General features: G+C 40.3%; 1 protein-coding gene across 1 annotated transcript in view; it reads left to right on the forward strand.

The window, feature by feature from the left end:
- Positions 1-6,020: 6,020 nt before the first annotated feature.
- The window catches only part of NEGR1 (neuronal growth regulator 1), a 1,024,353-nt gene continuing 1,002,920 nt past the window's right edge, over positions 6,021-27,453 (forward strand). The window contains exon 1 of the mRNA XM_031966948.1: positions 6,021-6,373. Coding sequence (XP_031822808.1) covers positions 6,198-6,373 — 176 coding nt within the window. The 5' untranslated portion in view covers positions 6,021-6,197. The remainder of the gene's footprint in view (positions 6,374-27,453) is intronic.

Genomic DNA, 27,453 nt, shown 5'->3' on the forward strand with positions numbered 1-27,453 from the left:
CCTAGTGTAAATCTTTCACCTACTACTGCCTATGACCAGCCAAGGAAAACTATTTTGACTATACTTGAATGAACACTTTTGGGGGGAACTAGATTAAAGAAGGACTACATTCATGGAACAGAGAAGATTGACTAGAAAACTTAGAAGGTCCCTTACAACTCTAGAAATCTAATGTGTATTTTTTTTTCATGGAGTCCACTGCAATGCAAAAATCTGTCTATATGAAGATCTCTCAAGAGCCCTCTGTCAAGGTCTTTCATTGTGATTTAACTCTTGGATTTATTATTTTCTCAATTATAATCTCATTTCATAGAATATTGTGGAAATATGGACACTCTCATATTATTTGGTATTGAAGATGCTGCTGGTGGTGATGCTTTTCTTAGGAGGGGCATTCACATAAGGGATTTCCTCCCATCCACAATCCTTCAAAATAACATTTAGTGAAGAGCTGCAAGATGAAAAATGCAATTTTTTCCCCCTCAAAATGTATCCTAGCAGTACGTGTAAGTTGTACTCTAAACAGGAAAGTTTTTTTTTTAATCTCATTAAAAATTTTCTGAACTCATCTAGTTCTCTTCCAGTCTGAACAAACCCATCTATAAGTAATTTTCAGTTGTCCAGGTGCCCCAACCCTAAGTCAGTTTAATTCAAATTGAGAAACAATTATGGCCCAAGTTAGACAGCTATTATTCACATGTCATATTTATAAGGACTCCCTGACTGTCTTTTTCAGAAATTACAAAGTACTCTCATTAGCTCTTTTTATTAGGTACTGGGTCCTGTCTTGCCCAAAACTACTCCTGCCAAGAGAGTTAATAGTATGAAATATGAAATTGGGTACAATCATTCACGTATCAAAAAGCAAATGTGAATTTAAATTCTAATTCTTCCAGTAATAATGATCTTATTTCTATCGTCAAAGAAACATCAAGGGAGCAACTCTTGGTTATTATACCGATGGAAGTTTCTGAAGCTCCCTTATCACATTTCCCTTTTCAACATCCCTTAGCTATTCAAACTTCAGTTCAAGAAAAGCACAGATGTAAAGAAAACCACTTATTAGTGCTATGAACTTTTCTAATAAGGTAGCATTCCATCTTCCAACTTCATGTTCTTGTTGATTTTTCTAAGTGGTTCCCCATTTAAGGAATTCCCTCTCTCTTCACCTTTTCATTGAATGAAACACTAATTACTTTCAAACACAACTTAGATGCAATCTTCTACATGAGACCTTTCTTCTTTTTCCCTAGTGATCAGAGATCCCTCCCTCCCTCCAGAAATGATATTGTGTATATTTGTACATGTATATTAGTGAGCATATCGTATAGAGAAGAGATCCCCAAACTAGGAAGAATTGAATTCCCATTTTATCTTTGAAAAATTACTGACTAAATAAGCCCTGCAAATCTCTGAGTCTCTCAGTGTCCTAGATAACTTTCTGGAATTTTAAGTCAGGTGGAATATGGGAATATGTATCAGGGGAATTCCTCTTCAGCAACTCTTTCCACAACAATAACAACAATAAAACCTCACAGGTCTAGACTCAAACAAGGTTCCCAGTATCTTATCCTGTCAGGTGATCTTCAGAATCTTCCTAAGACAATCCAAAGGGAAGAGATTCAGCTTTCTGGTAGGGTGCTGGTAGACTGTTCCGGTTTCACAGGCAATCAACAATGAAGTTATCACAAGAGCTCTGTGGCCTTTCAGTTTGATAGTCTGTCTAATAATTCTCTGGAACACTTTCCTTCAAAGCCTTCCCAAACACTGAGCTAACTCTGGCTTTGTGTGTGTCAACCTCATTATCAAGGTGTATATCCCTAGAAAGTATACGGACAGGGTAAAGGGAGCCTTTGTAGCCATAGTTCCACATCTGGATGGTGTAGTGTTGGCTGATGGAACACCTGCGTTTTCTTGGTGTTAATTTTTAGGCCAGCAACTCCACGAGAAATGTCAGGAGCGGAAGAGAAGTCTTTATATATTTGTAGATATATATGGCCAAGACCATTGAAACTGTCAATTTCTAGAGCTTATGGAAAATTATATCAATATTTGATTGCCCAGAGAAGTTCATCAGCACACTATATCATTTTTTACGATAGTACGCTTGCAAAAGTTCTGGACAACGGACAATGCTTTTGAGCTTTTTCAGTCACCAATGGAGTGAAACAAGCTGTGTGCCTCCTCCCATAACTTTTAGCATGATGTTTTTAGCCCTGATGTCAAACACCTTCAATGAGGATAAATAGGGCATTAAGATCCACTACCATACTGACAGTAAATTCTTCAACTTAAAAAAGTCTATAAGTGAAAACTAAAGTGGAGAGACTGTCCATGCTTATTTTGTTCAAACATGATTGCACACTCTGTGTAGACTTTGAACATGAGATGTAACAAAGTATGGATAGATTTGCTGCTGCTTGTAGTAAACTGTACATATATGTACATATGTGTGCATATCTATAAAGATATATATAAGGACACTTAAGTTGACTTTGACTTTGATTCCATTTCCTTAGAATTCTGATCTAAAAATATTTCCCCCTGCCTTTTCCATGGAGAACAGCTTCAAAATATAGCACAATAATGGAATTAAGTTGTTTAAAGTTTCCCACATACACCTCCCATGAAACCTTGCTCTACTTGAACTTGAATGGTACTTTCCCATTTATTCCACTGAAAGGATAAATAGCTGATCAATGCTTGAAGCATTTCTGCCTCCGGTTCTAGGGAACTTAGTGTCTTCAGAATGAAAACCCCAAACATCTAGGCAAACTTAGAGAGTGTGGCTTTAGAGAAGGAAGGGAAGAGAACCATGAAGGCTTTTAATGCCTTTATTTCCCCTTTTCCTGATAGAAGGTAGAAACGGCATTAAAAGTGGATATTGGAATGTTGACTTTTTTTTCTAGTGCGGATCCATGGCATGACTGAGTAAATAACTGCCTGCCTCTTGTTTTCTAGGTCCATAAACCAGAGCTCGTTGATGGAGTTAGTGAAAGTAAAGAGCTTTTTGAACTAAGACGAAAGTTGCTTTATAACGGAAAAGGATTATAAAAAAACGAAACAAACCAACAAACAAAAACAAACCCCGCTTTACCTTTAAATGGAAAGTCTCGCTTCTCGTCGACGAGCGGGAGTGAGCTGTTGTACATACTAAACTAGTCCTACAGCTCCTTCCCTGGGAAGAGGGGGGAAAATCCATTTTTGCCCGGGACTTTCAAGATGTCAGCTCTTTGGGAAGCGGCAGCTCCGAGAGGCTACTTTTCCAAGCTCTTACTCGAAAACACTGGCTTCCAATCACTTAGCATAGCAATGTGCAGGGAACGAGGTCAGCCTGGGCAGCCGAGCCAGTGGCGGGCACTTAGCTTCATTGGGGATTTAGAGCTTGGGGAGCGAGGAGCCTGGGGGTGACAGCCGTGTCTTTGGGATCGCTTAGTTTGGGGCAGCTCTTTTGGAGCGGCCTTCGTCTCTCGGGGCCCCCCTGCTGGGGGTTTGGGCTGGGGGGCGAGCGGCGTGCAGCCCTATCCCAGAGACGCCGGCGTTGGCACGGGATCGGGCATGGGTAGCGGTGAGAGTGCCTCATTTGACAATGACTTCTCTAGCACAGCAGACGCTAAGGCAAATGTTTTCATTCAGCCACAAATGACTAACATTTTATTGATACTGGAGAATGCGGAGGAACACTGGCGCTCGGAGTTTGGAGACGAGCTCCGAGACTTGAGCCTGAATGCTAATAGCGCTGGGAACTCCTGCTGCAGAACCCTCGCTTAATTGCTGAGCCTCCAAGTTCAAGTCTGGGGAGGAGAACTCGGGGGGGGGGGGGGGAGGGTCGGCGGGGGGGGGGCCCCCCCTGCTTTCGGCGCGGGGCGGGGGGGGGGGGAGTCAGTGACGAGGACTGTCCCCCCCAAACCCCAGCATGCACTCCACGAATCCCGTGGAAAATCCTCAGGGCGGGAGGAATAGGAAGCATCAGGACAGATTCTGGCACACAGCTTGGTGCAGGGAGGCAGCCCAAGGCTGACCCCTGCAGAGATGATGGCTCTCTGCCGGCTAAGCCGGAGATCCAGCTCATGTCTGAGAGCGAGCGGGGAAGGGGCAGGGGGAGGGGGGCGTTGGCTTTAGGGCGTTATTTATCTTCCCCCTCCCCCCCAGAGAAGACCAGACGAACCTAGAATGGTCTTAGACCGATCTCAAGACTGGGAGGGCTGGAGGTGGGGATTGCTGTTGATTTTTTTTTTGAGGGGTGGGAGGGCTTAAGAGAAAGAGAAAATGGGGGGGGGGAGATAGTGCAGAGATGGGAGAAATTCTGGGCGACTCGACATCACCCCTGCATCCTCTCCCCCCCCCCCATGACTGTCCAAACTTCCCCGCAGGATTGATCGGTGCAAGTAACTCCTGCTCAGAGCTTCGGTTTTCTCATTGATGTCTAAAGGGCCCGGGCTGCCTCAGAGTACTGGGATCTGGGAGGGAGGGAGGGCTAAATGACAACGCTGGCTTCCTCCCTCCCATCCTCTCTCCGAGCTCGGCACCTTCCTGCGGGGCCGGGGAGGCAGCTCGCGGGAAGCGAACGTGGCTTGGAGGAGGCACTGGCACCCTCGAGCCTCTGCCCCTCTAGCCGGGAGGCGAACCGTGTCTGTCTGTGCGCCCGCCCGTCCGTCTGTCTGCCTGTCTGCTCTGTCTCTCTAGCCGTCTGGCTGCTGGCCTGTCCGTCCGTCCGTCTGTCTTTCCTCTAGGCTTCCGCCGCTGTGGCGGCTTGGAGAAGTGGGGGCCACACTGGAAGCCCCCCGCGCCCCCCCCCCGGTGAGCTAACGCGGCTCTTGGCTGGCGTTTGAGTCTCTGGGGCGGCCCCCAACGGGTTAAGCCACCTCTTACATAACAAAACCCAGCAGCACACAAGCGCGCGGCCCTCTCCAATGAAAGCGTTTGAGTGCGGCCCCTGGCCTCCCCGCGGCCGCCCCGCACAACTTCCGCGCCACCGCCGCCCCAGCGCCGCACACACGCGCACACTGGAGCGGTAGCAACCAAAGCAGGAGAGCAGAAACCCGCTCCAAAGCCGCCCGCATTTATTGACTGATCCAGGAGTCAATTCTACGGCCAAGCTCTCCCCGGCTGCGGGCGGGAGGAGCGAGAACGAGTCCCGGCTCGCCTTTGTGGCCGGGCTCCCGGCACGGTGCACCCCCACTAAGTCCCGCTGGCGTGTCCGAGGAGCGATTGCCCAGGCAAAGGCGGCATGATGGCGCCAGGGCCTCTGCTCACGGGACTTGAAACTTACAGAGATCCCCCCCCCCCTCCCCCCCCCCCCCCCCACGGCAGGAGCACCACAAACTCCCTCCAGATCCCCAACGTGTGATGCTTGCAGTGAAGTGTTATTATTATTATTATTATTATCATTATTTTAATTATTAATCTCTTATTCTCCACCCTTGATTGGAGTGGTGGTGGTGTACCTCCTCTTGGGGTGTGTGTGTGTGTGTGTGTGTGTGTACATATAAGTTTTTTTTTTTTTTTAACTGCTCCATCACCAGTCACCGGGAGGGGTTGCTAGGGAAACGGCCGCTTGGCAACGGGCTCCGAGCCTGGGGGCCGTCTGCCGCTGCTGAGGCTGAGCCCGAGTCGGCTGCCGCCGCCGCCGCTGCTGCTGCTGTGGCTGCTGCTGCTGCTGCTGCAGAGGCTGCTGCTGCGGCTGCGGCTGCTGCTGCCCGCCCTGCCTCCGCTCCCTCCTCTGCCGCTGCTGCTCCTCCTCCTCTGCCTCTCATTCTCCAGCGCGCTGCGCTCCTCGCTAGATGGTGTGCGAGCCACCCGAGAATTAGCCACACTCCGGACGCACCCGGCCAAAAGCAACCAGGAAGAGCAGAAGGAGGAGGAGGAGGAGGAGGAGTGTGGCGGGAAGGGGTGGCTGGCCAGGGAGGGAGCGAAGAGGAGGAGTAATAGGTGGTGGTGGTGGGGAAGAGGGGGAAACCCCAACGACCAAAAGAAAAAAAAAGCAGAGAGAAACCAGGAGAAACACACACTCACTCATACACACACACACACACACACACACACACACACACACTCACACTCACACACACAGCCCTAGCAAACTGTGGAGCTGTGGAGTGCCGCCTGGTTCCCCGGAAAGGAGGACTTGCGAGCGCCAGGGGGTGGGGGACGGAGAGCTGGAGGCTGCTGGAGAGTGGGGAGCAGCTCTAGCAGGGATGGACATCATGATGCTGGTGCAGGGCGCTTGCTGCTCGAACCAGTGGCTGGCCGCGGTGCTGCTGAGCCTCTGCTGCCTGCTGCCTTCCTGCCTCCCGGCTGGACAGAGTATGGACTTGCCTTGGCCGGCAGTGGACAACCTGATGGTCAGAAAGGGGGACACGGCGGTGCTTAGGTAGGACAATTAGCGTGCCTTTTTCTCCCCCTCTCTCTTCCTATACTACTTACTTCTCTCCGTCTCTGTGTGGTCCCCCCCCCTTTTCCTAGCTCCCCTCCCCCTCTCCTCCGTTTGCTGCTCAGTAGCCAAATAATGATAATAAGAAAAGAAATGCGACTCTCTCCTCAAAGCTGGCGACGATGGTACCTGGGCTTTCCAGCTCCCATTCCCAGTTTTAGCTAGGGGAGGGAAGCGACCAGACCACTGATCTCAAAGCACTTTGGTAAACCTCTCATTGCCTGTCTGGAGCAACCCAGGAGAACTGGGATGAGGAAAGTGTGAGGGCTGGGAAGGAGGCGCTGGTGCCCCTAGGAAACTGTTCCCAAGGTCTCCCTGTTACTGTCAAGGTTTACTCTGAGTCTGACAAGTTAGGCAGGTTTGTTGTTATTTTTCTCTCGCAAGAGCTCTTGGAAAACCGCTAGCTCCTTCCCTCCCTCCTTCCCTCCCATTTTGCCCAAAGGCTCCGTGTCTCATAGGCGATTCTTTTGCCTTTCTTTCTTTTTCTCCCTCCATCTCTCTGCTCTTCTCTTTCCCCTCTCCCCTTGCTCTTTCCCTTATCCCACACTCTCCTGGCACTTTTCTCCTCCCTTCCCTGGCTTTGCTTTCTTCTTTTCTAAGCATCTTCTCTCTTTTGCTTTCTCATCCTCCCTTTCTTTGCCTTTTTTCCATTTTTCTCCCATTACCCACCTCTTTCTTTCCCTCCTTCTCATTTTCTATCTTTCCACCTCTGTCCCATTCTCTTTTTATCTTTTCTCTTTCCCCTGCTTTTCTCCCTCCTTTTTTCTTGTCCCCTTTCTTCCCTGTGTCTCTTCCCTCTTCTGTTTTCCTCTGGTTCCACTCCTACCACACATACAGAAATGTTTCCTCCTTCTCTTTCTCTCCTTACAAGCTCGATCTCCAACACTCTCCAAGCCTTCAATATCTATTTACCTTGCCCCAGAAATACCTTGCTTCTGTCTGGTGCAACTCTCATCTATAGATTTTTTGCACACATTAGCACTCTCCCCACCCCCCCCTCACACTCTATAATACACTTTTACACTTATAAACAGCCTCTCTTAAATTTCAGATACATGCCCTTTCACTGTTCACACAATCCTTACATTCTCGCTCAAAAATATACTCACTATATTCATCTACAATCTCTTTCTCTCTCTCTCTCTCTCTCTCTCTCTCTCTCTCTCTCTCTCTCTCTCCTCCCTCCCTCCTTCCTTTTCCTCCATCTCTCCTATACCTCCCTCCTTTTCCACCCTTCTCCACTCATCTCCCTCCACACCTCTATACCCCCTCCCTCAGTCCCTCCATCCTTCCTCTGTCTCTCCCTCCCTGTCTCTCCCCTCTGTTTTCATAAGCTTTTGAGCGGAAGTGGTTTGTCACTCCTGAGCACCAACAGCCCAGTTTTCCCTTTAAACAGAATTAAGTGCTGAAAATATTTCTTCTTCTGGGAAGATATAAATGGATGCTCAGGGGGTGCTCAGACTTCAGGAAGGCTCAGCATCTCTCCCTGAACCTTCCTTGCCCAGCAACAGCCAGACTCCTGCTCTGTAGCTCCACCGGACATATGGCTCAAATCTACCTTCGATGTCCTCTTCTTGTCCAATGAGAGTTAGATAGCTTCTAGATGTGGACTACACAATATCAGCCCATTTATGGACAAGGTGAAATGTAGCAAATGTTCTATAATAGTAAATATACTTTGAAATTTATCTTTGTGGGTGTGGCACATGATTCCCTCTTCAGAAACCTCCTGAGAAGACCACATTTAGATGGGAAAAAATATATATTCTCTAATTTTTGCATTTGGAAGCTGTTTTAGTAATCATTTTGATCACTCTGTTGTGAGCTTAGACTAGAAGCAGAAGGCATATAGCATTCAGGACTGTTTGGAGATCACTAAGCAAAGGCTTCACTTTGGTTGCCATTCACATCCCACACTCTCAGAGCCCCAGGTGTGCAGGGTTGGAATGATACCCATATTTGCCTCCTGTGGAATAAGTTTCTTTTAAGAAGTTCGGACATCTGTGACATGGCTTGGAAAATGATGTTCCATAGCCCTAGGGGTGGGCCATGGGTGCTTCAATCTATATGCTCCTAGGGAAATATCATCACCTTATCAGGAAGTACCCCTGTTATTCACGTTTCCTGTTTGATAGGATCATTGGGAGATGTGTCTCAGAATGAACAAGACAAGCAGCCTAACAGTACTGTGGCTTCTAAGGCCCTGGGTTGTGGCTTCAGGTTCTCTCCTTTTTTCTCCCCAAGTGATGTTTATATTTTGTATGGAGCCATTAATCCCCCAAATTTGAGTAGCCTTGCGTGCTTCATGGTAGTAGTTTGGTGCAAAATGAGTTCACGTGGAGGGCCTTGCACTAACCTCTTAATTTCTCCTACCTTCAGCCTACTCCTTTTTAAAGTCTCTCTTTAGTGGGATATTTTATAGCTTCAACTTTTTTTTAATGAAAATAATCACCGCCTAACGATGTTGCTTAATAAGTCAATTTAAAAGAAAAATAATAAATAGAAGCTTTTGCTGGTCTTGCACTTAGACACAGAAGCAAAACCACTTTATTCTCTATACAGTCTGTACAGTATCCTACAGGCCTCTGGGGAGAGCTCTGTGCTTAGCGTCCTTCCTATTCCCCATGGATGGAGAAATGCATTGAAGATGGTTATTCAAGTGAAGTTTTCCCATGTTTCCTTAATTGCTAAAATGAGCCCATTTACTATCCTAAACTGCTCTCAGGTGGGAAAATTTGCTATTTGGGCCTTGTACCTAAAGCTTCAATGGAAGGTGCTTGATTAATATCATTGACCATGAATTGCACTGCCACACTTTTTATTTCTAATCATTTCCTATAGCTAGGTTGCCTGATTTTAATTGAAGGGACCTCAAGTTAGGCTGAATGTCCTCTAATTATCAGGAAGATGCATTTTTTCTCCTTCTCCCTGCTTTCCTTTTCCCTGCCTTCTCACTACATGGCTCCAGGAACAGTGTAATTTGTGATAGAACTGATTCCAATTCTGTATCAAGTAATAGCTCTGTTTAAACATATACACTTGCATGTGTTTTTAAGAAAAGCAAACAGTGACCTCAGCTTCTGTGAGAAGCTGCATTTTCATGTTTGTGGCCTAAAATAAAAAAGAAAAAAAAAAGATCTTTTCAGGTCTGCTTATAATGCACTTCAGTGTAACTTCCATGAGACTGCAAATTTCAGATCAAATGTTTGTTTTCATCTCCCAAGTGACAAGATACATTTGGGGAAAGAGACTGATATTGGGGATCGCAAAGCTTTTCCTTGCTCTTTACTTGGACTCATAAAACAACAAGAAAATTCTTGTTAGAATTATAGACGAGAACCCCTGACTTCAGCTCTCTTATTTTGAAGGGCTGTCATCTGGATTTAAGGCAATGAAGAACCTTTCAGGAAATTCTCTTTTATCTTTTCAATGTCTTGAACATGTTCTCCTGACCGGATCAGCATAATGAAATACATATAAATTGCAAAAGCGTCCATTGCTAAAACTAATATAATCCATTGCCCCAACTCCGAAGGGTGTACTGAAAAGATCTGGCCCTCGTAATGGTAATGGATTTAATGAGGCAGCAGTGCGCTAGGAGATATCTTTTTAACATTTTCCCCTACAGGAAACTTGGGATTTAGATGAATCTTTGTCCATCTAGAATACATTTTAAATGGCTATCACCATTTAAGAACATGTTTCCATTAGCTTGTTAATGACAGAAATGGGCCGCAGCTATATTGAGAATATATGTTCCATTGAGCTCGATGAAAGACGATTCATGTGTGTATTGAAAGATTAGTGGATTTTATTTGTTGTGTTTCTTCTTCTTTATATTACTCTGCCTTCTATAAGCTATGCAGATTGCAGCATTTAAAGGTAAGTGTTGATATCTGAAGCCTGACACTTTGCTCTTTATTCACCTCTGGGAGACTTAGAAAGCCAATGGAGACTTTGCTCTAATTGGGCTTTTTATTGCTTCTTCAACTATTCCTAGGATTTGAAGATGAGAGAATAAAGGAGAGATGGTCAGAAAAGAGACAAATATATTTAGATGTGTAAATAGGATATTCTATATAATGCATGTCATATATCATCTTGTACATATGATTTCCATCTATCTGCTTCTCTTGAAATAATAGTCTTTTCAAAGATATTATTATTGCTGTATTGTATTTACTATGTGAATTTAGTTGATTTTACCTTAACTGTGAGAAGATGCAGGGCTTGAAGGAGACAGTTCATTTTTAGGTGAAGGGAGCTCTGCTTAGTTGGGTAAATGTGTACAATTATACAAAATTGATAACCATCCGAGAATAGGTGGAATATGATTCAACTAAAATGATGGTTACTGGTTATATGTGGTTAAGTTCAAAGTATCACGAGGAATAAATGGTCTATTCAGTGAAAATGGTAAAGAACCATGAAATTCAGCTGGGAAGAAGGATTAAGTTTTTCTTTCCACCTGGATCTCTATAAGCTTATGACATTTATGTCCTTCCTCTTCTGTTTTAGTAATAGAAGAACTGGCATTTATGTAAGACTTGAAAGTCCACAAAGCACTAACTCATTATCGGAAGTGATCCCCATAATGCCCCTGTGACTTAGATACTATCATTATCCCTGTTTTAAAGATGAGGGAATTGAGACTAAATGGGTGTTTAAGTGACTATCTCAGGTTGCCACAGTGATTGAGTATCTGAGGTAGGATTTGAATTCTGGTTTTACTGACTCTAAATTTACAACTGTTATTCTGTGCATAACCCGTTAGAGGTATCTGAGCAGATGTTTCAATCTCTAGGAGCTTTGCTTCTTCTCCTTTGAACCTGCTTTTCCCTGTATCAGTGCTCTCAGCCCACTTCTTGGAACATCTCAGGATGTGGCCTTTTCTTCCCAAGTCTCCACATGGAAGCAAAGTTGCCAGCAGGTTATCATTAAAAAAATCATATTGTCTTAGAAGAAGTCAATGATTAGTCACTGAGGTCATTTCAAGTTCTCTGGAGAGGAATAACAAGAAGAAAAAAAATACCACAACAAAAACCAACATTTTTTCACAATATCTTGAAAACAGAAGTGGTCATTTTAAAGCATTAATATCGAGGATGACAGGACCAAGACTGACAATTGAGAGGCATTTCTTTTTAGAAACAAATTGATGACATCATATTGAACATATATATATATATATATATATATATATATATATATATACATATATGTGTGTATGTATTAATATAACTATATTAAAACACAAATCCGCATTGACATGACTAAAATAGTTCATCTTTCTTAGACTTTAATTAGAACCTCTTTTCATTTTCTTCTTAAAATCTTTAGCCTTATTCATGGAGGCAACTATTCAGGAAAGCCTGAGTTTAAATTTGGTCTAAGATATTTATTAGTTGTGTGACAAATCACTTACACTTTGCCTCAATTTCCTGCACCATAAAATGGGAATAATTATGACATCTGAATCCCAGGATTGTTGTGAGGACTAAGTGAGATGTTACAAAAGTGCTTAGTGTATGGTGAACCTTATATAAACCTTCTCCTAAAAAAATAGTTCAGGTGCTATCTACCAGAGGACTTTCTTGATCTCTGGAGATATTAGTCCTCTCTATCTCTTGAAGTTGATATATATTGCTTTTCACATAATTGTGGGGAGAATTATATTTAGAATGGAAACTCCATAAAAACTGGGGTTTCCCGATGTTCTCTTTGTCTCCAATGTCTAGTCCAATGACTGAAAATAGAAGACTGAATAAATGCTTAGGGAATTGACCTGAATTAATTGAAATTATGTCCTGACAATGTTCACAAACTTTTGGATGAAGAATCTTCTCTAACTTCATTCTTTTAACGTGTTTCTCTTCCACCCATTGAGTATCAATGCTAAGGCTTTCTCCTTGATAAAAATTGAACTTATTCAATCTCCTTTTTGTGTTAGTCAAGAGAAATAAGGTTCTTTTCATAAGATAGACATTTGTTCTTCAATCACCAACATGAAAGAGAAATCTGTTATTTGAAGGCAGAATAGGGCTGGATGGACTTGATATGCTAGATCATGGGCCTTTCTCAGGTGAAAGATGATTGCTACTTCTACTCTAGTCAGATTCTTTAGATGGTAATTCTTTGAGGATTCACAGAAGTTGTTCATGGACATGGAAAGCTGAATCCTGATATTTCTCATCTTGTCTTCCCAACTTTTTTTTTTCAAATTATACTAGGCTATGAAAATTAATAAAAGTTTCTTTTTAAAATGTCTTTGAGATGTTATATTCCACAAATACAATTGTTGTACCCAAATTCTTCCTTATCTTACTTCTTTTTATTGTTTCATATTTTGTTCCCTCACAATCAAACATTTATGTATTTTCTATAGATATATGGCCTGATATCAATATTCATTCTAGGATATCAGAAAACAAGCTCAGCAATAGAAATGGCGGCCAATTATTTTGACTATTTCATGAGTTGATAGATATTTTATTGGTTCTTGTTTCATCAAATCTATCCATCTTTGGCATTGAAGGAATCATATACAATATACTCCTTTTCATATTGTCCCTATGTATAAAGCTTAGAGTCACCACCACCAATTTATGAAATTATAGATCCTCACATTCAGCAATATGCAAATTGCATTTTACATTGGATGTTTTTCATAGTAGTCCAACTTCCCAGATGCAGTGCTTCTTTTCATATTATGAAATGGTATGTTTTCACATGGTATGTTTAAGTCAAGTCCTATTTTTGTTTAACAGGAACAATGTTATTTGTCATTTTTTTTTCATCTCCCCCTTTTAAAATATTTTTACTGTACGTACATTGATCTTAAAAGGTGTTGGGGGCGATATATAATTACTATGACACAGAAGAAGTTTAATGTGTTGGCTTATTTCTTGGACAAACTAGAAGAAGGATGCAGGGATTGTATAGATTAAGTGAGTTGATCTCCTTCCTTACCTGAGAGTTTACTAGGATATTTACATTAATGGGAAAGTTGTAGTAGTAAAAGTTATTATTTTGGGGTGAGTTCAGGGCCCCACCATTGATGCTTAAAAAGAGATGTATAGAAAGAAGTAAACTGAAAAATGATTGACTCATGGGCTTTCAACTTGTCTCATTTGAGACATATAAAAGTTTTAAAGAATTTCAATGTATGTTATGATTTGTTTCTCTGTAGAAATAATCATAAAATGATTTTAATAAGACATCAAAAATGGTCTGGGTTGTAATTTTATTAGAAAAAACACCATTGATTGTAAAGCATTTTCCAGTAATAATATGTTGATAAGATTTGATAGCCTATCATCTTTTGTGCTCTAATAAAGCAAGAATAAAATTCTTTCTGTGAATATATCAACTGTATATATAGTTACTATAGAGTAATCTATTCTTTGGAAATTACTCGACATTTCTTCCCCCTTTAATTTTCAGTATCTTTAATTAATCAGAATGTACAATACTTAATGAACAAAGCCCCCACACACACAAAAGACCCTTCATCAAGGTGTATCATTTTTTGCAAAGCTTATTGCAAAGCCCCAACTTTACCTCTCTTCCAGGTTGGACTTGGGATTTTGCATGGCTCTGATTTATCAAGACCACTGTCCTTTCTCTTCTTTTGGATTTTCTCTCTCATATTTTATCTGAAAGTTTCTGTTCTTCCTTTTCTTTTCTGTTTCTTAACTCAGAGATTCTCAAACTTGTGTTCTTATTATCTTTATACTGTTAAAATTATCGAGGATCTGATCAAAGAGTCAAAGCTACCCCCCGTGTTTTTTTAGTTTGTTTTCTTATTTCTAGTACCCCAGGAGCTGTCTCTATCTGGTTTTCTTCTTTCTTACCTCTATGGACTCCACTCTCCAGTGGATGCAATTAATTGAGCTTAAATCCAAATAGAATCAGGTTTCCAGTAGAAGGTAGATTTCATTCATTGAAGTAAATTGTCTCAGCTTTTTAGATCTCTTTACCCCTACATTATTTTTTACTGGGATAATCCCTGTTTTCAAAAAACCTCAGTCAGGCAGCAAATACTGAAGCAACATTTTATTTTCTGGGAGTCAATAACTGTGCACAGTAGATACCAGTAAACGTGAAAGTTATCCCTGCCCTCAAAGAGCTTTCATTCTAATGGGAGAGACATTCTATAGAAAACTAGGTTATAAGAGCTATGGACATCGCAGGTAAAGAGTAAGAGCTAAGAAGGGCCAGACGTGCAGGGAGGGATATTTGAAGTGAACCTTAAATAAATTCAGCAGAATTAAGAGTTGGAGGCAAAAGGTTGAAGAATTTCAGACATGGTGGATGGACAGTAAGAAGGCTCTTAGACCTAGCGCTGTGCTTGATGAAATATTGGGAGGCTGATGTTGATAGATATAGATTAGGTAGAGTGGAGTAAAGTTTAAGAAGTCTAGGAAGGAGGGAAAGAAGGAAGAGAAAGGTCAAGAAAAGCTTTTAATGTAAAAAAGAGAAGTATATTTTTGGTGCTTCAAGTTACAGGCAACCACCAGGGCTCATGGAGAGGAGGAAATTCAGTTCGCTGATCTGACTTTTTGGGGAAATTCTCTGTCTGTCAGTCCTATCAGTGATTTCTCTCAATGGAAATCTCAGGAAGTTAATCCTGTTGAAGTCCTGCCTCAACTATCCATCAGCTCTTTGACCTGCCAAGTTGCTTTAGAAATCCCAGTTTCCCTTTGAATTAAAAAAAAAAAAAATACTTGACTTGGGACGTAAGGCTTAGCTTGCCCTATGACATATCATGAACTACAGTGCCATGTTTCTTTAACTTGTTTTATCTTGTCCAGAGAGAAACAGAGAAAGGGAGACAGACAGACAGAGATAGAGACAAAGAGAGACACAGAGAGAGAGAGACAGAAAGAGACTGAGACAGAGACCGAGATATGAATTACTCCTTTGGCAGTCTGGTGAAATGTAACTCCCTTTTCACAATATTTTAAAATATATAAAGTAAAACACAGAAAGGAATAAAAAAAGAAGTAAATCATATTCAAATACAGTTCTTAAAATTAAAACAAAACAAAACAGACCATAAAAACAAACATGGACCCTAGGATAAGACCCTCTGTCGGCTCTATTAAAAAATAGATTCTAGTATCATTTATTACTAGCTGGCCATGTGAACTTGCCCAAACTTTCTTTTCTTCTAAGTTTCCTTATCTACAAAATGCAGAGGTTTGTTTGGTGAGTCACGATGTTCTCCTTCAGCATCCAACTATTTCCCTTATATTTATGCCTTTGGATTGAGAGACTATAGAACTAAAATAATTGACAGATTCTGAGCATAATGAATAATGAAGAGTCCCATTACCAATTCCACCCACTTCCCAGTGTATCATTTGATGAGTCATCCTTAGGTGGACCTTTCTGTTTCTCCCAACCTCTGAGTGGTTTCCGCTAATACATTCAGGGATACTTTGTCTCTTCACGAATCTGGATTTTCCTTCTACCAATATAGAATGGAACTGTACTGACTAGAATGGCAATCACAAGATCGGAAGATCAGAACTAGAAGGATCCTTTACGGCAGAGAAGGCAAACTCTACTCACAAGTTCAGATTAAGCCAGAATAAATTGCAATTAAGAAATATTTAACAAAACAAATTTTAAAATACAATAAATCATAGGTAATGTTATTTTTTTTTAAACTACTAGGGAAGCCAAAGGGGTTTTTCACATATGGTTTGGTGGCCCCTGTTTCTATTTGTGTTTGATGCCATTGTTTTATCATTTTTTTTTCCTTTTTTTATCATTTTTTTTTTCTTTCTGGATAAAGAAACCAAGACATAGTTAAGTGACTTATTCAAGATCCTACAATTAATACATGTCTGAGGTAGGATTTGAACACATCTTGACTCCAATTTCAGTACACTATTAATTATACCATGCTTTCTGAATTAGAATGTATCACCAAAATTCTTCACTTCATAAGCAACTTATTTGAAGGTTAAATCTCTTTTCTAAGAGGTTGGAATATAATCATAATTATTGTGTACATGTATGTGTATATATAAATGCATGTACATGTGGGTATTTGTGCATGTATAAACATGCACATATATATATATATATAGATGAAGTGTTTTATTATAGCAGTTCTATAAATAAGTCCACTACAGAAATAGAAGTATCAATTTTACACAGTCAAGTATATCAATTCTCTTATTATAAGCAGGCGTCACACCTTTTCTTGTGGAGGACTTTGGATGGTTTTCCACTTCTTCTATATAAGGGGTTGGATAGGCTTGCTAATGCATAGTGTGTTTATTTGTTGCCCAATATTATACATTTATTATATTGTAAAATAGAATAAGATGAGGAAGAAGTCATACGTATGGATTGATAACCAAGAGCTAGAAGAGCTTTCATAGATTTGATCTCTACATTGACCTCAGTGCTGTTATATGATATTCTTTTCCCCAATTCCATGAAATTTTAAACACAGAATCCTGCTCGTGATTTACTTTTTTTTCCTCCTTCAAGAACAATCATCCTAAATATGACATTTCTCCAATGGTGTGCAGAAAGAGTTTCTTAAAATCACATTAACAAAAGTTGCTACCTCACAGGTGTGATGTTGAATGGATTTCTGCATTGAAAAGTCACTAGAAGAAGATAATCTCAACAATCCATTGGAACTCAAACACTCTATTCTGTTATGGAAGTTTCCAAAGCCAATTTCTAGTTTTATTTATGGATCTTTTCCTTCACTGACAAGAACACTACTTCCACCAACTCAGGTGTCTGTCCTTCATTGTGGTTGACAATTGACTTAGTTGTGCTATGCCTGAAAAGCACATCACCTTTTGGAAAGAATTCTGCTGATTTGTCCAATTCATACTCAAAATAAATTGACTTTGAGCATTTATTGTTGTCCTTCTATGTGCCGTGCTCTCAGTTGGTATTGGGAATACAAGGAAAAGAGAGACAGACACAGATAGAGACACAGGGAGAGACACAGAGGGAGGGAGAGGGGGAGAGAGAGAGAGAAAGAGAGGAGGGAGAGAGGCAGGGAGGGAGGGAGGAAGGAAGGAAGGAAGGAAGGAAAGAAGGAAGAAAATCTTGGCTTCAAAATGCATAGATTCTAATTTCCAATTTGTTAGGCCTTCTCAGAGCCTGTGCTTTCTTGGAAAAGCAGTCTAGAATTGAAAGGCAAGTCTGAACCCGAATTACACACAGGAATTGTTCTTCTCCACATATAGAAAAAAATCAAAGATGTTGCCAAGTTTCTCCCAAGGATTTATCATATGCTCTTTGACATTGCCCTGTGGAATTTATGGGGAAAGTAGGTCACTGACTATGGTGTTGTAGACGCTTTATCAGAGTCTTTTTGTGATTGGAATTCAAGAGTTGGGAGCTTCCCACAGCTTTAAAGAATACAACCTGAGGCTGTTATGAACACATAGATACATTGATGGAGGATTTTAAAAATTGTTATTGTTGTTTTTAAGTATTGATTGCCTATCAAAAAAATTACCATATTTTCAGAGTTGCTGAAGGGGACAAATAAGTAAAAACCATGTTTTCAATGTAGTCTTGGCTGTTTTTCTTTGTTATATCACTTTGGTTAAACTGAAGATCTGAATAAAGAAATTTATATACACATACATACATGCATCTACATCCACATCCATATATAAATATGTGTCCTTTTAGATATTCCAAGGGGAGTCTGATATTCTGATGTTACAAGGAACCTCTGATTAGGAAACAAGAATCCCCACTAGTTTCCAGCATATCATTCCCATTGTACATATGTTCCTTGAGGCCAGAGATTTTCCTTGTAATTATTATTCTTGTTTTGGTGTCCCCCAAATTGAGTATAGAGTTTTTGTTTAATAAATTATTGTTGGTTAAATTCCCATTTCTACTATCACCAATTTTCAAATCCTCCAGGTTTGCAGCTTAGCATTTATTCTTTAATTCTCCGAGAAGTTAACAATAAATTAACTTAATGTTAAATGATGAAACATAATCACTTTTCTCCTATCATGGGGTCCCTGTGAATCAGAGAGGGCCATGGTATACCAATTTGAAGATGATCGCTCTTCGGATACTTATAAATTTATAACAATGATAAATATTATTATTTTGGTTTTGCATCTTAATTAAGTTTTCATTTTCTTAATACATATGTAGAGTGCTCCTGTCCACGACTCCCTTGCTGATCCAGATGGGTTTCCCCTCAATGGCAGTCTTCCAGGACAGGTTAGATGGGGATATTCTGGAGTAGATTCATTTTCTAATCTGGATTGGGCCAGATGGACTCTGAACTCTTTTTCAATGCTGACATTCTGTAATATCCTGCTGACAATGGACAGTTTATCTCTGAAGACCTCAGCCAGAAGCTTTATATGATCACAAATTATAGTATTATTAATATCGAGCTGGAAGGGGACTTTGCAGCCGACAGGTCTAAATTCCTTATTTTATATATAGATAAACTGAGGCACACAGCTATTTAAGTGGTATGCCCCTTTGCAGCCACTTAGTGTGGAAAGAAGCATTTGGACTCGGGTCCTCCAGACCGTAGCCCCATTTCTATATCCTCTCCCCTTAGCTTCCTCGAGGCTCTGATGCAGGGCTCATCCATGTGTGTTAAAGCTGTTTTATTGGGTGTGTTTATTGTGAGGGAATATGAGGGAAGTTATAAACTACCTACTTTCAGGAAATTCCAGGCCTATAATTGAATCGGAGAAGGAGCAGGTAAGTGTTGAGGGAGGCTAAGAAAAGCCTTCTGTCACTGCAGCTTTTGGATCAGAGCAGATGGGCTGTCACATTTGGGACCCATTATGGTCTTTATGCTGCTTTCTAGTGTATCCATGAATAGGGAGTTTTGTGAGAGAGATGAATATAGGGATCATTGGGACCAAAATCTTCATCTTGGAAAAAAGGCATTGTTGTGCTGTAATGAGGCTGAGCTTGTCAAAGAACCTTTCTAATCTCATTGAAGCCTCATTTGTGGCCACAAGAATACTTGATATTTAGAGAAAGGATTGCAGTTTGCAAAGCACTATTTTGAAATCACCTCATTTCATCTACATAATACCCCTGGAGAGTAGACTAGATTGCTTAATGGTTACCTCCTTTGACTTGGAGTCAGGAAGACCAGGATTCTAATTTTGCAGCAGAGCTCACTTCTGACAGACCCACCTTTTACTCACAAAGAGGGATCCTAGGTCACATTGCATTCGAGGTAAGCTTATAGTACTGTTGTGTTAGAGCTAAAAGACACTTTATCAAAACTAATTACATTTTACATATGAGGAAATGGGGACCCAGGGAGGTAACTGACTTGTTCAAAGCTAAACACTGAAGAAGAATTAGTGGTGGGATTTGGATCCAATCTTCTAACTCTGGGACAGATCCCCTTTTCCTGTAGCGTGCTGCCTGTCATGATAAGAACAATTCCTTAATAGGCCTGAAGATAAGTTAAGATGATATAGGTAAAATCTTTGCAGATCAAATGATTCTATATAAGATGTGCTATATTATCATTCCCATTGTCCCTACAGAACAGTATGCTGAGGCTCAACAAGTTTAAATGGCTTGTCGGAGAAGACAAGCAAGAAGAAGCAAGGTTCTATCTCACAGATACCTCTGACTCCATGTCTGATCTTTATAGAAAATAGTATCAGCTAGACTCCTCTAGGGGGTAGAACCTCCTTCTCAAATTATATAAGGCTAATTGGCAAAGATTTTGAATTCAGCAATCTCCATGTGGTGAAATTTAAGCTCTCAGAAGTCAAGGTTGATTTCATTATTTTTTTTTTGTCTCTATGTCCCTTACATAATACCATGTACAAAGGAAGCAGTTACTAAATGTTTATTAGGTGAAATTGAATCGAATGGGTAGGGATCATTGTGTCTAAATGGTCTCTAAAATGGGCATTCACAGCAAGAAAAATAGTCTGTGCAGAGGATAACATTACATATCTTCACAAATTGCTAAATTATTTTCCCACAGATATTTTTACTCTGGCTTCATCTGCATATACCATTATTAAATTTTGTATTGGATAATTTGCTTGTGGCCATTCACAGATGGTGAAAGTAGCATAAGTACAATTACTGCAGGGACAGTTCTACCAGTTACAATTTATCACTATCACAATTAAAGGGATGAACTTCTTCAATTGTTTGGCCATTGCAATGGCTAAGCCAGGTGTTCTTCTAAACATAACCCTAGGCATTGGTAACTGGGTAATTGCAATTTTTTGATCAGTTGTCATTATTTTCTTTTCTGGAACGAGGGGAAAAAAGACTGTCATTAAAAAAAGAGATATGGAATTCAAGGCAGCTGGTGAATAAGTACCTACTGTGTACCAGGTTCTCTGTTAAGTCAATGATACAAAAAGAGGCAAAAGACCATCCCTGTCCTTAGATCGCTTACAATCTGATAAGGGCCACAGCAAATAAACAGTTAAGTACAAACTATGTACTTAACAAATCATAAATGACTAAAATATCAAAGGCACTAAATTTAAAAGGAGTTGGGAAAGTCTTCCTGTAGAAAAGGGAACTTTTTCGGGGACTTGAAGGAGGCCAGAAAAGGCAGGAGGAAGAGTATTCAAGACCTGAAGGACAGCCAGAGGAAATTTCCAGAGCTGAGAAAGGAATGGCTGGGTCATGGGCACAGGAGGAAAGACTACATGTTGGCAAATAAGTTGTAAGAAGATTGGAAAGATAGGAAAGACTGAGACTCTAAAAACCTTCACCCCCAAGCAGAATTTCAGATGTGTTCCTGGAAGCCATTAATTTGTTGAGGAGTTACGTGATCAGCCCTGAACTTTGGGAAAATCAGCAAAACAGTTGAATGGAAGATAGTTGGAGTGGGAAAGAGACATGAAGTAGCAGAACATCCAGCTGCCATTCCAATAGTCCAAGTGTGAGGTGATGAGGCCCTTAAAGGTGGGGACAGTGTCAGAAGAGAAGAATGGGCATATACAAGAGCTATTACAAATACAGACCTTACCATCAGCTTGAATATTTGGGACGGGAGACAGTGGAGTCAGGGAGGTCTCCTAGGTTGGGAGTCTGAAGGGAATAGAAGGATAGGGTTGCTCTCTAGAGTAATAGGAAAAGTAGGAGTTGGGGAAGGTTAGGGAGGAAAGACACAAGTTTCACTTTGGACGTGTTGATTTAAGAGATCTACTGTTCATCCAGTTTGATATAGATTTCTGAAGGGCAGTTAGAGATCTGAAATTAGAGGCTAGAAGAGATTGAAGCAGGATAATTAGAACTAAGAATTGTTAGAATAGAGACGATAATTAAATCCAAGGTGGCAGGTGAGATTAGTAAGTGAAGTAAGATAGAGCCCCAGTACAAAACCTTGAAAGATATCTATTGGTAGATGGCAAGGTTTGGAAGAGAACCCAGGAAAGGAGCCAGAGCAATAGAGGTCAGATAGATAGAAGAAAAACCCGGAGAGAGCAGAGTTCCAAAAACCTAGAGAGAAGAAAATATTAAGGAGAGAGGGGTCATCAACAGTGTTTTGTTCAACTTCACATGAAACATTTAAACCCTCTTGCTTAACCTTCTCAATGATTGGGGAAGGAGTAGGAGGGAGGTAAGAATCTGTAATTTTTTTAAGTTAACAGTGTCAAAGGCTGAACAAAGATCAAGAAGAATGAGGATTGAAAAAAGGCCATTGGATTTGGTAACCAAGACATCACTGATTATTTGGAGACAGTTTTACAAGTGAAGATTGGCAGGTCTTTGTTTTGCTATCAAAGTCATTCTAACTTTAAGGTCCAAGCCATTCCCAATAACTGTCCATCTACAAGAAACTAAATCCCTTATTCTAAAAATAAAAGTGCTTTATTCCAAACCATTCAAAAATATAAACAAATAATAAGAAGATAACATGTAATATGAGAAATGCTCTATTTGATATGCATTATATCTGCTATTCAGAGGTCAAAATTAACAAGGGAAAAGTTTTCTGGGAAAACTGTCCAGTATTGAAGAGTTAGATTAAAAGTCTCAGTCTTTTTCACATAAAACAAACCTTAAAGTTTGCCTTAAAAATGTAAAAAAATATACAATGAAACTGACACTACTGAATCCTAAAAAAACCCTTTTCTCAATTTAACCATTTTGACAAGTGTGCAATTCTTAAATGAAAGGGCTTCAGGAGATCCCATAGCACAGTGTGCAGGGAGTAACTGGGAAGCAGCAGCAGTACCTGGGATCTGTTCCAGAGTGTTTCTTGGCTGAGCCAGGTACTAACAACCACAATCATAGTAGTAAGGAACATTTATGTAGCACTTTAACATCTACAAAGTGTTGTACAAATCATGTCTTTTTTGATCAAGAGAAAGGCTAATTGATTAGTTGTAGTTCCTTAAGAATGCTAAACAAAGGAGTAAAGAGCTGCTTGTGTTACTTACATCTGTTCCATCATCGAAGAGGGTCATCATACCAAATGGCAATGGCAATTCTTTGGCTGATTAACCATTTCCTGGAGAGGAAAAGAGACATCCTTGGGGCAGAAATTATTCTCTGTTTTTGGATTCATTCATTTCCTCACAATGCTGGATTAGTTGATAAAAGTGTCTAAACATGTGCATCAAATCCCTCCAAATAGACAGTAAGAACTTGGAAATCTCTCCATTTTCTGTTTACATTCTTGAGATGTTATGTGGCACTAGACATTCTGCTTTTAATTCTTAAAAAAGTTATTATCCTCACTATCAGTAGTTTAGAGATGAGGAAACTGAGCCATATAGACTTTAAGTGACTTTCTTAAGGAAGCCAGGGCTAGAACTCTTGACTTTTGATTTGATGTTAATGCATATCCTGAACTCTGCTAATTAGAAATATATATTTTAAATTCATTATAAGGCTAATTTTGCTCACATTTCAGGGTAGTATAATGGAAAGCATCTTTGGATTGGAAAGCAGAGCTCCTGAGTTGCAGTTCTGGCTCAGTTAATTGGTGGCTTCGAATAATCAATTCAGGAAGCAATTAGTGAGGGAAAGGGCAAGCTCCATACAACAGAGAACCAGAGTTGAAGTAAGTAGGATCTGCATTCAAATCCAGTCTTAGACACTAGCGGTGGGATTCCAGGCACATTATTTACCATCTGTCTGCCGCAAACTGCCTCATCTGGGAAATGACAGTAATAATAGCACCTGCCTCCCAGGGTTGTGTGGGGATTAAATGAGATCATATTTGTAAAGTGTTTAGCACTGTTCCTGAAACATAGTATTATATAAATGTTAGCTACTACAGCTACTATTATAGGACAGACAAGGGATGTCATAGTGTACAGAGCACTGGGCTTGGAATCGGGAAGATTCACCTTTGTGAGTTCAAATTAGACCTCTGACACTTTCTGGCTGGGCAAGTCACTTCATCTGTCTGCCTCGGTTTCCTTATCTTTAAAATAATGGCAACCAATCCCAGTATCTATGCCACAAATAAGCCCAATATGGTCACAGAGAATCAGAAAGAAATAAACAGCATTATTATTATTGATAGTGGTGTTAATAATAACAAATCACTAATAATAATAATAACAAAAACAATAATGACAAAGCCCTTATGAAGTCAGGCTCTGGGCTTGTCACTGGAGAAAAGGCTTTTTTTTTTTTAAACTTCTCAGTAATATTCTATTTTATTGAGGGAAACAAATTACTGAGAGGCTTCTTACTGAAATCTACCATGTCCCCACTGTTCTGCTGTCCATGACTTGGGTCAGTTTCTAGACTTTTAAAAACTCATCCACTGCTGCTGCTTAGCTACATTTGTCATCTTCACCTTAAGATCTTTGAAAAATGAGGCTTTAGTGTGTCCACAACCATGTTGATGTTAACCTCATAAGAAAAAAAAAAGGAAACTTTCATGGAAATAGGTCAAGCCAAAGAAAACCTTCTTTTCAGACCCAAGCCTAGGAAAGAGTTAAGTAGAAACTGTGACCCATCTGATGTAAAATGTAAAATGGGTATAAAAGAAATGTAAAAAACTAACTTTCCAATAATATTCTAAGTTGGCAATATGTATATTTCTAAAGTTATTAAGGCTGGGCTGAGATTTTTGAGGCAAGGTGTTTGTTTGAGTATCCCATTGTTAACAAGTCACTTAAGCTTTTGACCATCCATTTCTCCAACTGTGAAATTAATGATTTAGATGATCTCTGAAGTCTCTTCCATCTCTCTCTAGGATCCTGTGACTGTGAAATGATATGAGAGGCAGAGAAAACTGTCAATAAGGTTGAGCTGGTGCATCTGCTGTTTCAATGAGTAACTGCCACCCCAAGTCCCCTGCAGAATTGTCCTTATCCTATCGCAGTCCTTGGCGTGAACCAACAGCACTTTATAAATCCTGGACTGTGGACCACTTGAATGTAGTCACATGTTCTCAGCCTGGGACATTGAAGAGGTAGGGTATCTATTATCAGAATGGTTTCTAAGTTTTATGAAGCTCTGGAGCCTTGGCAGATTGATGCTTTTGATGCTGCTCAACCTCCAGCTGGCTTTTGAGTTGGCTCCACAACTACTTTCTCTTAGAAGAGGAGGCTGAAATACAGGAGGGATTTGGCAAGGTTGGGCACATTAAGTGTTGCTCTTTTGAATTTGTGCCAAGGTGTTATACTTTTCAAATCACCGGGACTTTGCTCAGATTGAGGAAGAGGCTCATAACCTCTTCCAGTCAGGGACAAAATTACTCTCTGCTGAATTTCACCAAGAAGTCTGGATCCAGATCCAGATCCAGATCACATGTCCCACAGCCAGTTTCTTTTTAAAATCACCCCCATCTCCTCAGAGTCTATAAAGCTTTGGCTGATTCAGATAATGAAAGGCAATGTGAGTTCTAGTGTCTTCCTAACCCCCTCCACAGAGAAAAGCTTGAATGGAGGCATTAAATCATGGACCTCAGAAATCAGGGACAAGGGATGATGGGATTTGTATGTTGTTTTTAGGAACATGGGGAAATTAAATGGATAAATCACATGAGATTACAACTCCTTCACCTCCCTGAGAGTTTGTGGAGTCCGGTGAGTCTCTGTATATTAGAGAACGCTTAGCTTTGATCATTCAGAATCAACTTCTGTTTAAATGAAAATTCTAATTAGTTGGCTGGAAAAAATGTGAAGACTACTCGACATTTAGAAAAGGTTTTGCAGTTTTCAAAGTGCTTTTTCTCACAACTGTGTGAGGTAAATGGTATAATTAAAATGATTCACATTTTATGGATATAGCAAGTGAGGCAGCATGCTACAATGGCAAGAGGACTGGATTTGGAATCAGTGAAACTAGGCTTGAGTCCTAATTCTCCTACTTGTGTAGATGAACTTGGGTAGGTTTCTCCATCTTTTTCTTTCTCAAGTGTAAAATGAGAAGGTGGGACTCTCAGCTTCCTTTGAGCTCTAAATCTTTGATTTTCTATCTTTCTCATTCCTACTCTAGTAAATATCAAAGCTGAGACTAGAGTAATTTCTTCTGATAATCTCTCCTTCATTCCCTTCTCGATCCACCCTCTTTGATCTACCATGGGAATACTTTGTAGTGTCCTTACAATCCATTCAGCCAAAATTCTAGCTCATAATTATATTGGTCTTTAGAGTTTGTGAAGCACTTGACATCAAACTAATCAGTGAGGTGTGACATGGATTTTATTCAAAGTAGAATGAGACTGAGTCACATAGAAAGCCAATGATTTGTTACAGACACAGTTGTTAGGAACCAACTGCTACTCAGGCCTATGATGATATACTCTGCATTACCATTTGTTTTGTTTTTTTGTTTGTTTGTTTTTGTTTTTGTTTGTTTGTTTGTTTCAATCAGACACCTGAATCAGATGGAGCCTTCCCTAGGAGCTTATTCACCTTCACTTGCACCTTGGGTATTTTATACTCAGTGTAAGCCTCTGAATTCTTTGAAATGAAATGTGTTCAGAGGTTGAAACTACAGATCACACTTTGAGTAATGGCTAACTTTGCTTCTTGGGTCTAGGCTGTGGTGCAACATTGTGATTCATATATCATTGCCGTAAATCAATGAATTCTAAAAGTTATTTTTCCTTTTCTCATAAGAAGTGTGTCATCCATCATCAAAGTTTCTTTGGTTAAAATTGGTTCATGTAGCTTTTCTTCGCCTTTCTCTATACATTCATTCTAGAATATATTGACCCTATTTACTTCCAGGCCAAAGTGTGTGGCTTACCCCTTTAATCATTGTTCTGGGTGTTTCTGGGACAAAACCATAGAACTTCTTATTTGGGAGGGACTTCAAGGACTATCTCGTTCACATCAGGACCAACAAAGAATCTCTCTGTAACTCTTCTGACTCTTGAAGAAATGCAAGGAAAGAGAACTCACTTCTTTCCTTGGATTCTCTTTCACTCTTGTGTAATATTCAGTGTTTGCAAGGTTTTGTGGTTGCTGCTCATTGATTGTTTTTTCTTCAACATTAATCCTAAAGTTGTCTCTTCACAATTTCCCACTTAGGGTTCTGAGTGCTATTTTTAGAGAGCAGGGAAAGACCTAACTCTTTTTTTTTTTATAAGATATGCTTTCAAGTATTGAAGACAGCTAGCTAACTTGCTTCTATCTCATTTTTCTAGAAATTAAACATAAATTAGTCATTCAATCAATTGTCAAATGTTTATCAAGTGTCTGCTATGTACCAGGTGCTTTGGATATAAAGACAAAGTGAAACAGTGGCTTCCTTCAATGAGTTTGTATTCTCTATTTCAATTGGGACAAAAACACAGGCAACTCCATTTTCTTCAACTTCAACTTCCATCATGTTACCTGGACTCACCATTCTTATACATCTTCTGGACACTCTCTAACTTAGAAGAAATATAGTCCCCAGAACTGAATTAAATATGGTTAGCTGCATTCTGCCATTGGTGGTTAATAAGAGGTATATAGCCTTCTTCACAGTGGAAGCCAAGCTTCCCATAAAGGTCAAGAAGTTATGAGCTTTGGGGGCTGTCATATCTGGTAACTTAGAGATTGTCTACTTCTCTAAAAGTCCCAAAT

The sequence above is a fragment of the Sarcophilus harrisii genome, chromosome 4 (genome assembly GCF_902635505.1).
Source record: "Sarcophilus harrisii chromosome 4, mSarHar1.11, whole genome shotgun sequence".
In the NCBI taxonomy this organism is placed as follows: Eukaryota; Metazoa; Chordata; class Mammalia; order Dasyuromorphia; family Dasyuridae; genus Sarcophilus; species Sarcophilus harrisii.